At 40.4% G+C, this 12,441-nt stretch overlaps 1 protein-coding gene across 7 annotated transcripts in view; it reads left to right on the forward strand.

The window, feature by feature from the left end:
- The window catches only part of rtel1 (regulator of telomere elongation helicase 1), a 123,744-nt gene that overhangs the window by 24,348 nt on the left and 86,955 nt on the right, over positions 1–12,441 (forward strand). For all 7 annotated transcript variants that reach the window (XR_013500294.1, XR_013500295.1, XM_078236490.1 and 4 more), the window contains exons 7-12: positions 1,185–1,260; positions 4,122–4,206; positions 5,140–5,205; positions 6,807–6,960; positions 8,345–8,383; positions 9,457–9,535. Coding sequence is in view for 5 of the 7 variants with exons in the window: in XM_078236490.1 (XP_078092616.1) it covers positions 1,185–1,260; positions 4,122–4,206; positions 5,140–5,205; positions 6,807–6,960; positions 8,345–8,383; positions 9,457–9,535 (499 nt within the window). In the remaining 2 variants the exon portion in view is untranslated. The remainder of the gene's footprint in view (positions 1–1,184; positions 1,261–4,121; positions 4,207–5,139; positions 5,206–6,806; positions 6,961–8,344; positions 8,384–9,456; positions 9,536–12,441) is intronic.

A 12,441-nucleotide genomic window follows, 5' to 3' on the forward strand; every position in this document is an offset into this window, starting at 1 on the left:
GAGGAGGATAGGAACAAGTGCAGGTCATTTACCCCCTTGAGTTTTTGTTGCCATTCAGACCATAGCCGGTCTGCACCTTAAATCCATTTCCTCGCCTTTTGTTTTACAATAACTTGATGTCCATGCCTAATGAAAATCTATTGATCTCAGATAAGATGTCTATTGACCAAACATCAAAATTTTCACTACCCTTTGTGTGGAAAAAATACTTCCCCATTTTAGTTCTAAAAGTTATTTGTCTAATTTTAAGTTGCCCTCTTTCTGGATTCCCCTGCAGTGGAGACTGTTTATCCTTATTTATCTTGTCAAATCCTGTTACCGTTTTTAACATTTCAATTCCATTACTACCGACCTTCTAATCCCAAGAGAGTACAAACTAAGCTTATGTAGCCAGTCCACAAATTAACACTTTTAAATCTTGGCTCTCTGGTGAATCTGCCCTTTATGCCTTCTAAAGCTAAAATAGTCTTCTGAATTGCAGTGTCCTAAACTGAATGCAGTATTCTACATAGTGTCTTGATAAAAGCTCTACACAACTGCAGCATAATTCCACCCCCTCCGCACCCCACTTGGTATTCCAGGCCTACTTGTAATAAATTTGAGTATTAAAATGAGGAGATACATGACAATGGAAGTTTCACTGAATTTGTGAACTGTATTATAAAACAAAAAAGTTGTATTTTACTCAAATGTGAAAATGTCAGTGCTTGATTGCTTGGATCTAATTGCCCAATTGAAAAAATATGTTAAAAGTGTACAGATTCAGTAGAAAAGGTTCAGTTGAACAGGTCAAACGCTGAACAAAATATTAAAGCCTTTGGACTGAATATTAAATGCAAGTGTGTTTAGGCGTCTCAAATGTGTAAATTGGATCATCAAAACATAGTCAACAGTTGAGTGGTGTAAAATGAAGTGCCACTTTTTTTCATTTTTATCTAATTTGTATTATCCCACTCATTAGTACAGGGGAGTTGCCATCTCTATAATTTGTGCAATTCTACAATTTAGACTGTCACATTTTGTACCTCAAAATCTATATATTCAATATAAGGGAAAATATTTTCTCAAAATTCGATAGGTCTCTCATGATAAAGACTTCTGTAATAGTAGTTGTTAAATCAATAATATTGTCGTAGTGTGCATCTCTGGCTGCTGGTTTTCTTGAACTTTATCTGTTATTTCAGAAAAGAGCACTGAGAAAGAATTTACACAGCCCATTCTTGATGTAGAAGATCTTGTTAAAAATGGCACTAAACACAGGTATAGTATATAAATGACAATGAATATTTTCAAAAGATTTTCCTTTTTAGAAGTGCTTTTTTGAATACTAGGTTGAAGAGGGTTTTGAATCAGGGCCCTTTCACTTACTGAGACGGGGTAGGTAGATGAGGCCAATGCACTGTACTTATAAAGCAGAATATCATGACAAACCCTTGGTTTATATTTTCATTTGTTATCCTGTCTAAGGCATCCATCATATTTCAATGTGACACTGGGAGGTATCTCACATGATTAGGATTTCAGCACCAAGATGAGCTTGACGGGGAATGTAGAAGACGCCATTGCAGAGATAAAAATAGTTGGCCTCCATGATGGAGTGCATATGGGATTGAATGATCATCTCTGGGTCAAATAAGACACAACGGTTCCAATCAATCAGGTTTAGCCTCCAGCACTAGCTCGGAGAGAGTTGGAGTCAGTGACTGGAGAACAGTGTCGATGGGTGGGAACAAAAGACAATGGCCAAAATTCTCCCATCTCGCCTGCCGTGGGAATTGTAGCGGGTGAGACAAAATATTAGGCGGACCATTTAAAGGTCCGTTGAGGTCAGGCGGGAATTTTCAGTCTTGGGGTGCGTGCGGTTGGAGAATCCCACCCAATAGCTTTGGCCTTCCCGATATTTAAGGGAGCAAATTTCATATCTCATACTGCCTGTCGGCCAGGCAATCTGACCATTCAGAGACAGTGGAGAGGGTAGAATGGGTAGGTAGAGCTGGGTGTCTCCGGCATACATGTGGAATTGGAAGAATATTTTGGATGAAGCTGCTGAGTCGCAGCATGTAGACGTGCCATAGGAGATGGGCGATGATAGATCTTTGGGGAACACCAGGAGTAATGATGCAGGAATGAGTGGAAAGAAAAGTAGCCGCAGGAGATAGTTAGATAGGTACAGAACCAGGTTGTAGCAGTTGGTTTCAGTTGGATGAAAGAGGAGATTGCCGTATTTTTTAAGAAATAGTTTTAAGGTTTTTCTCCCATACATGTTGGAAATGTGACTTTTGTTTTCTCCAGCCCCGACCCCACTCCCACATTCAGAAGAGAATTTTGAGACAAGTAGCAAATTAGATTCCTGTTGAATTTTAAAGAGAGTTTGAATGTTGCCTAAGAAAGGAAATGCTTTGGCTTTTAGCATCTTTTTCATATTTTCCAAATCATTACAGGTAGTTTTGGGTATATTAAGTTGCTTATAAGAGTAAGGCAAACGACTTACATTTATCTAACACGCTTAGCATTGAAAAACATCCCAGAGCACTTTACAAATCAGATCAATAAAAATTGAGTGGGAAGATGGTGGTTTGGTAGAATGGATTTAAGAAGCGTAGCAGCAAGGAATAGTGTTTAGTGTGTTTTTGAAAAGGCACACGTGAATTCATCAATGTATAAATGCAGTATGGTGAAGGATAATTAGTGCTTTGTTGAACTGAAATCTTCTAGGCTCTTTCTTTGGTTTTCTTTGAAAGCACCTTAATAAAATAACAAGATATTCTCGCCTCACAAGCAAAATTTGAACATTGCTTGTAAGTGGTGAATGGATTTATATGTTTGCAGGACCATCCATCCAGTGTAACATTAGTCACCTACAGCACTAATGTGCAATAAAAGTACAAGGGTCATAAATTTTAATTGAAGGAAGATGTTAATGTTGGCATATTTTAACGTTGTTGCAAGTAGCTGATACTCGCCTATGAATTTAGAAATGTTGCTGGTTGCTGAAGTAATTGGCCATGTGTTCAATGCTTAGACATTGTGCCATAATATAAATGACATGCTTTGGAAGCTTTTCTCAAATTCAAAACATGCTCAGTTTTCAGAACATTAAGATGTCAAGCCTGAAAGTATAATGGTTGATCCTTAATCATCTGTAATTAATAATTGTCAGAAGAGAGGGATGCTGATATAATAGACATAATTCTAAACTTCAATCTAAGACATTGGGTGCGATACTCTGGACCCGTTTTCTGTGAGCACAAATACCGTTGTGGCTACTAAATTTCATGAGAGGGCCATAACAGGTTTTGTACTGTTGAGATTTCCCAGTCTAATGTTCCCGAGTCTTCCATAAATTAGAGTGAATTTTAATGTAATTAAAAGGCTTTACGCTGTCCCTGGTTTCATTACAGGAGATGGGGCCTCTAGGGAACCCCAAAGGGTGGTTCCCATTATGGTGGGGGGTGAGTGTTATGTCTGTATGCCGGTGGGGGAGGTGCCCTGATGCCAGTGAAGATGTATGGAGGATCACTCTGATGCCTGCATGGTGTGGGTAGGGGGTGACCTGACCATTGAGCGGTGGAGGGGAAGTTTGACTTGCTGTGTTCGGGGGTTGGGCATCTTCCCATTGTCTATAGGGGATGTCGGGGGGAGAGGAAGGGAGCCTTTTAAATTTCCTTTGAGATTGGGTGCCCTTTAAAAATGCTGTGGACATCAGACCCTGCCAGACTGACAGGGAGAAGCACACCCTCTGCTTTTTTTTGACAAAGTGTCAGAGGCTCTGGAATGAAATCCTCGCTATGTTTCTGGGGAGCAACATACCAGTTTTCAATCAGAAGTTGACACTTAGCCTTTTTTTTTTGGTAAATTCTGCCCCATTATTTGAACTTCAGGCACACTGAATGTTATATTACCCAATTGTTGAAGAAAAATTGAGTTGACTACTATAATGTATTCCAGCAAGTTTGACTTTCTAGAAACAGAAAAGCGACAATTATACAGCGTGGCAACATTTTGACTTTTTAATGCTATTTATAAATGTGCTTGACAGCAAGTGTCAAGTACATTGCTGCATAATTTGAATTTCTTCTGAACAAGTGCACTTATCTTTCTTGCTAATTTGTTTTGAACAGGGTTTGTCCTTATTATTTGTCTCGTGCTCTGAAGCAGAATGCTGAAATAATCTTCATGCCATACAACTATTTACTTGATCCAAAGGTATTGTTGAAGAACATTTGCTTTACTTGACTCCTTTGCCATTTGCCACACAGCAGTGTTTTGATACATTAGGAGCTCGTAGATTCTGAATTATTTTGAATGTTTCTGAAGTAACGATAATGTCACCCATTTTCCATAAGGAATGATATTGGATCATACTTTCTATTGGACGTCAAAAATATTTGAATCGTTTTTTGTCCCTGGGACCACCCTATCTATTAGGACATCTCTTTTTGAAATCTTTTTTCCTAAATATACTTTTGGAACAATTGTATTTAAACGGATGAATCAGAAATGAGACCATACTTACTGTAAATTAAGAAATAATACCATGAAAATTGTTTATTCACACAAATTAATTGACTGTGTTCTGAAGTACTAAGAAATGCTAATCGGGATTTCCATATGTATTGCCTATGTTCCAAAGGATTTATCCTTCTGTTTCTCATCCATGTGTTATCCTTGGCGATATCATCAGAAAACACACCATTAATGTTCGGATGTATGCTGATGACACCTAACTCTGCCTTATCATCACCTCCTCCACTGTTGCTCAATTATAAGACTGCTTGCTTGACATCCAGTACTGGATGCCAAAATTTCTTCCGTAAGAATAGTGAGGAAAGCTGAAGCCACTGTTTTCAGTTTACACTCCAGACTCCCTACCTACGACCAACTCCATCCTTCTGGTAACGGTCTGAGATTAAGCTAGTCTGCTTGTAACCTTGGTGTCCCATTTGACCCAGAGATGCAGATTCCAGCAGCATATTCATACCATCACTAAGATGGCCTATTTCCACCTGCATAACATTGGCTGACTTTACCCCGCCACAGTTCGCCTGCTGATAATTAAATGTTTTTTGAAGCTAGCTTGTTATGTATTCATTATTTATGGCTTCATTTTCTATTTAATTGATTACATTTTTCCCATAGAGTCGCAAAACTCACAATGTAGACCTACGGGGCACTATTGTTATTTTTGATGAAGCGCACAATGTGGTAAGTGTTTTATAAAATTGTTTGGTGAAGGTACTAGTTCTTAAAAGCATGTGTAAATACTTGTTATTTGAAAGTGGATAACTGTATCTTGGAGTCGGAGACACGCGGAGGCCATGGCGCCCAGCGGGGAGCCCGCTAAAGGGCCTCCACTACTGTCTCCTGGCCCATTGCACTGCTGGAGCAGCGCAACCAGTTGGGACAATCACACCCTTTGTACTTTGTGATCTTAGTCAGGTGTTTAGCTCTGTGGCAGGGGTGGAAACCATGTTCACAAAATGACAATTGCTTATGGCCTGAGTTAGACAAATTAATATAAAAGTACTTGTGACCTAACTGTAAAATAAGATTTTGGAATTACCACAACCTCCAAATTTCTTACTCTAAATATTATACTAGTGATTGATTAAAACATGATTGGCACTGATTAATAACTATGATAATACACGGTATACTATTCTGGAAATTTATTGCTAGATTCCATCATTATTGGGAATTCAAGAACTTCTGTCTTGCTCTTTTCCCCCTCCTCACTTGGTCGCTTTCCCTTCACCCTCTTCCTTTTGTTTCTTGTGGGTTCAACCTTTATACATGATGAGTGCCAGTTTCAATTTATCAATATTGTGTGGCTTATAAAAGAGGATATGAGTAGTGAATTTGTGCTGTAGTTTGTCATCTCGATCCAAATGTGAGCTCTGCAATAAAGTTGCATAGTTTGCACTGAGGTTGTGTGATACTCATAGGGCCCGATTTTACCATTTAGAGACTAAGTGCCGGGTGCGGGTGTCAAATAGATCCGAGCCCAGAGGCTGTGTTCCAGCGCGCCCATACGTGTTTTTCCGGTGCCGGTCCAGTGGGCGGGGCTTAGCACCGCTGGAACGATAGGAGCTCCTGCGCAGTTCAGAAAAAATCTGACAGAACGTGCCCGGGCGCGAAAACAAAAGCAGAGAGCGGCTCTGCCATTCATCCTCTGGTCGGGGGAGGAGGGTGGGGTGGGAGGACGGGAGGGGGTGTGACGTCTCATTCCCTGGGAAGGGGGGGAGAGGGGGTGTGACGTCTCATTCCTGGGGGGGGTGGGAGGGGACGGGGTGTGACGTCTCATTCCTGGGCGGGGGGTTTCTGCTGCCTGTCTGTGGCCGATCCCTCCTGGCACCATCACTGGTACACTACCAGCCACAGATTACTCTTCCCTGCAGGTGCCCAGAGGGGTTCAATGCCGGGGTGGTTAGTGGGGGTGTCCGCGAAGGGTGGGCCTCGGCGATTCCCCTGCCGAATAAAAGTACAAGTTGGGCTTTTATTTATCAGGTTGGTAAAGGCACGGATGCGAATTGGGCTGAACGCTGGTAAAGGGGGAGTTGATGGTAAAGTTGGGCGCGAGCTTCATTAAGTCGATTTAAATGCATGCGGATCGCGCCTTTACCAACGGCCTGAATTGGCCGTTGGTAAAGGCGCGATCCGCTAGGAACCGGGTGCGGGTCGCGGCATAGGCCCGACGCCCAACTTTACCGCCATTTCGCAGCCGAAAATGGGTGCGAAGTTTTGGTAAAATTGGGTCCACAGAGTTAGGAAAAGTTTAAAAACTTTTTTTCTTTCCTCAATCATAGGAAAAGATGTGCGAAGAGTCTGCTTCATTTGACCTTACTCCCTATGACCTTGCTTCTGGGATTGATGCTGTTAATCAGGTCTTAGAGAATGAAGCTAAAATGGTTAAGCATAATGACAACGATACAGACTTCAGTTTTGAATCATTCAATTCAGGTTTGTTCAATTTTTCAACTGCTTGTATGAATGCCTGTCAATAAACTCGTCAATATAAGACTGAGGGATTTCTATAATTTGTTTCGAGAATTATCCAGTATGTTTTCAATTTTTGTGTGCCGCATTTTTCAATTTCTTTTTTCCTTTCATGCTGTACCTTGTTGTTCATCCGATAATGTGGACAGGAGATCGATTCTGAAGCTTTTCACTGCCATTCTTCGAATTTCAGAACAGGAATGAGGGCACAGCCAGGGCCAAGGAGAGAAATCATGGGCTCTGGTTATCGGCCTCCTGCTTCTGTGTCCCTTATCCCTAACATGCCATTCCTCCCTGTCTCTCCCTTTCACATCTTTTGGGTGCCCAAAATTGGGAACCAGAGCCACAATGGGATGAACTGTTTGGCAAAACTTCTTGGGTTTTGTACACTTATGCTCATGGAAAGCTGAGGTTTCAGTGTGATGCACTTTATGACCATAGCTTTGTCAGGGAATTATTCACGACTTTGTCATTCATATTAAGCAACCAGCTGTACTTTGAACCTGACTCTTTGCAATATCCGGACAGTAATATTCAAAAACCTTGAACCTCGAGCATCACAAACAATCCTATCTATAAATGACAATACCTTGAACCAACAGTGACATTTTCTATTGGCACATGGCTCCTGGTTTCACTTCCAAGTTTTAAAATGGCAAAACCTTCCAGTAAGTTAGCATCAACCAATTCACCTGTAATAATGTGCTATTTCTAGCCTCACAAGTGAGTTTTATTAACAGAATATGCGAATTTGGAGTAGGAGTAGGCCAATCGGCCCCTCAAGACTTCTCGGCCATTCAGTAAGATCATGGCTGATCTCAGCTCAGCTTCCCTGAACACACAGTGATTAGTATTGTGTACAGCCACCCCCCCCAAAGACCCCAGACACAGCAGTTTGGGTTGACTTGCTTTTGTTTTAATCGTCAATTCTCTTTTGTTTTTGGGAAGTATCCAACTTCTGGCGCTTTCTATTATTTTTTCCAAGATTTGGATCCAATACCACAACTTGTAACAGGTGCAAACTCATCCTAAAAATCTGCTGGTGTAGTAATTGGCTTTAAATGCACATTTGTTTATGCCTCTTTTTGAAATTCTAGCTATATCCGTTGATTTGTGGACTGAACTCCGTGGAGTATACAGACGGCCTTTCAAGAAATTGGCAAACACTTAAAATGCAAATTAAAATGTGACTCTGTGCTAGTTCTAGTTCTAAAAGGGGAGTTTGTTTATTTGACTGAAATCACAGTCCAATGGGGGAATTCTATTTAAGTAATGAAATACCAACATTTTAATAACTATGGATATGCTATTTTTGTGCTTACTGCAATATGTGCGCTTTTAATTTCAGGACTGAAAATGGATTTGAGTGATCTAGCTAAACTAAAAAGTAAGTTGATTTCAAGGTTCCGAGACTACTTTCACAACTTAACAGTTTTCCGATCAAAAATTCCATTGGCTCCTGATCAAGATGTGCAGAAATATTATTTAGTGGTCCTATAATACAGTGGACATATGGGAATATCTAAGTGAATATAAGAAACTTCACAAAGAGCACTGAACAATAGCAGGAGTTAGGAGAGTGGATCAAAAGCGTGTTTTAAAAACTAAGGCTTAAAGAACATATGTAAGATGTAGCAAAGCAGAGGGATTTATAGAGTGAGTTTCCAAGAGCAGGACCAAAGAGCTTGAAAGCGCTGCTGCTCGTGAAAGAGAGGGAGGTGGCACGGTGGTGCAGAGGTTAGCACTGCTGCTTCACAGCACCAGGGACCCAGGTTCAATTCCGGCCTCAGGTGATTGTCTGCATGGAGTTTGCACATTCTCCCTGTGTCTGCGTGGGTTTCCTCTGGGTGCTCTGGTTTCCTTCAAAGCTGTGCCGGTTAGGTGGATTGGCCATGCTAAATTGCCCATTAGTGTCCCAAGATCTCTAGGTTAAGGTGGATTAGGGTAAACGTGTAGGGTTACAGGGATAGGGTGGGGGAGATTGCCTGGGTAAAATAGTCTGTAAGAGAGTTGGTGCAGACTTGATGGACTGAATGGCCTCTTCTGTACTGTAGGGATTCTATGATTCTATAGGAGACTAGAACGAGAGGGCTGAATGCATGAGTTGGAACATGATAATAGTAAAGTTTTGACGTGAGTTTTATTTCTGTGATAAGATTCAATTATTTTCTTGAGTTGTAGATTATTTATTTTATTTCTTTCTATATAGGATTAAATAAGTGTTATTTAATCCTATATATATATATATATATACACACACATAGGCTTGATAATATATATAATCCTGTATATATATATATATACACACATATATATAGGCTTGATAAGTGTTAAAATTGGTCACTCAGATAACAAAATGACAGCAGAAATTTTAATGAGTCATCATAAAGTCAGTATGAGAATTTTTCTTCAGCCTGTTGATAATTTGCTGTTACTTTTTGTATCTTCTGTCCTTGAAAGAGATTCTACTTGATTTAGAAAATGCGATAGATTCTGTTGAATTGTTACCAAATGGAAGTGGTGTCACCAAACCAGGAAGGTAAGAATTGATATTATATCCTTTAATTTTCAATGATTGCATATTCAGATGCTTGGTTTGTTTCAATCACCTAATCACAGTGGTTCCAGCAAAAGAAAAGTGCAATGCATAAATTCTAACAATGTAACATAATATAATCTACATGAAGTATAAGCTGGGATACCCCAATCTGTTTGACTTGATGTTTTTAAATACTAGAAAACTTGGGTCTGGAGTCCAAATAGACCTCTGGTGCAATACTTCCTTTTGCATGCACGGTACTGGAATTTCTATGTTAGTGATTAAGGCCACCCTTACTATAAATAGAGATAGGTTAAACTGAAGGTGGGCAGAATTTGTATTTTGCTCCATATTCAGAAGATCAAGTCAATAATTCAATCATATTAAAGACACCAGTGGTACCCGATCCAACTCCTGAGAGCTATTTGCCAGATATATGTCTTGCTTTGTGTGATTTTAGGTTGGACATAAGGTGACAACCTTCAATGCTGGCATTGCTTTCGAACACCAGTGCATGGTGCCATGGAGCAGTAGGAGACAGATGGCATTATTAATCACAAAGCACGCGTGCATTCTGCTGGTCTTGCTTCTTTCCACTCTGCTCCATTTAATGCTGCAGCAAATAGATGTCTACAAAATGTAGGAAGAAGAAACTAGCAACATAATTTTTTAAAAACATCTGAAAGAAATGAATAAATAGTCAGGAAATAATCTCTGAATAAAGATTTATCTGTTCAATTTACTGTTAAGGTTTTCTTTCCCTTTTAATATTAGTGTAATAGAAAATAGTGCTCATTATTTTTTCCCATTGCAATGAGTGATTCAGTATCTCTCTCTGCGTCTATTGGACAGGCCTAGGAAAATGACATGCTAGTCACTATAGAATTGCACTGATGAACTGCGAATTCAGAAATGCAGGTGAAACCTGAGAAATATATAGCTGTGCCAAGCTGGGCTCTGTTATTGTTCTCCATTTGGTCATGCCATCTTTCAGCTTAAACCTCTTCAGTTCCAGCTCCGTTTCATTTTGATCTGGAAAAACTTTACCCTCTGAGTGTTCCCTGAATCCCATACCCTCTGGATGTGAAGGACACAAGGGTCTGAGGAGGACTGCAGTCTGTCACATGATGTAATGCATTGGTGTAATACCAGTGACGTACCACTTTGAGGTTTAAGTGGGACAAGTAAATTATCTTGCACTAAGAGCCAATGCTCTTTCTATTGACAAAATGCCAGTAGAACAACCACTTGTATCATGGGTGATGTGATCATGTTTGTGTGGTTTGGCTGCATAATTAATATGGAATGGTTTGTAGGGTTAATTTCTCAAATTTATGTAAATATATAGTAAATGTTGGCAGCATCCATGATTAAATTGGCCTGTTTACTTCCCCTCGACCTCCCTCTTTTTGGGAGATTAGTTTTTTTTAAAAAAACATACAAACGAGCACAGACCATGAAACGACTCACTGGTCACCCAGTCTGCCCCACACAACTGCACTGCCTTTCGAATCACAATATATACATAATCTCCCACCTCAACTGAAAACCATGCAGTCTCCTGGGAGATCCAAAAAAAATTGAAAATTCAGGCCAATTAAGGGAAAGAAAATCTGGAAAATTGCTCTTTGACTCCCTTAGGCTATCGAGACGAGCCAAGGAAACCACTCTGGCCCTGAATTCCCTGAAGTGCCTACCTTTTATATGAGATAATCTCAACCCCAGCCAGACAGACCTGGCTCTTGCTTGAAAGAAGATAGCAAATCGGTGTTCACCACAGCAGTCATTGGCCTTTTTCAGAGGTCCACTATTCTGTGGGAAGGCAGCGAGCGCATCTGTTAATTAAAGTACAGTTTTTCCAAGTGCAAAATAAACCTTAAAATTTAAGGAAAAGAATGTTAGCCACACCTATAACATTTAAACAATTCACTGCTGAGCAATCTAGCTTTCGCTAGTTGTTGGCCTTCTGTCGGATATATTTTCCACAGAACATCACTAATTGCTGTGACCGCATACAAATTGCTTACCTCCAGCAGTGCATCTGTTCTGAGCCTATAAAAATAACTGCAGGGAGAAAACCATTTCTTGTCTGAACCATTAGATTTGAGCCTTTCTCGTTCAGCATCATCCCATTACTTTTAATCAGGAAAGGTTAGAAGCAATGTGATATTTTATTATCTTTGTGGAATGGGAATTTAATGGGGGCCAGAGTTCTCTGACCTCGCCCGCGGCTGGAATTCACCGGTCCCGCTGCAGTGAATGGAGATTTGGCTGAGTGCCAAATTCTCTGTTCCCCCTAGCAACGGTAGCGGGAGATCGGGGGATCCCGGCCGTGGTCTCTATACATGTAAATCTGCAGTTACGATAAATGAATCAAAATTGTCACGCATATGTTTGATATTCTGGATGGACATTTAAAAAAAAATCAAGATGTAAACTGGAATTGTTAAGACTATTATCTTCTTTTTTGCCTCGTTGCTACATTAACAACTGTAATGCTGCTGGTCCTGGTTCTCGGTATCATATCCCAGATACTTGCTACAGAATTCCCAGTCCCTAACCTGCTCTTGTAGCCACAGTATTTTATATGGCTGGTCCAGTGAGGTTTCTTGTCAACGATAGTCCCCAGGATGTTAATATTGGAGGATTCAGATTGTAATGCCATTGAATGTCAAGGGTGATGGTTAGATTTTCTCTTGTTGGACATGTTCGTTGCCTACTACTTGTGCGATGTGAATGTCACTTGCCACTTATAAGCCCAAGCCTGAAGGTTGTCCAAGCCTAGCCGCACATCAACATGGATTGCTTCAGTATCTGAGGGGTATCGAATGGTGCTGAACATTGTGCAATTATCAGAAAACATCCCCTCTTCTGAGCTTATGATGAAGGGAAGGTCATTGGTGACA

The sequence above is a fragment of the Mustelus asterias genome, chromosome 20, assembly GCF_964213995.1.
Source record: "Mustelus asterias chromosome 20, sMusAst1.hap1.1, whole genome shotgun sequence".
NCBI lineage: Eukaryota > Metazoa > Chordata > Chondrichthyes > Carcharhiniformes > Triakidae > Mustelus > Mustelus asterias.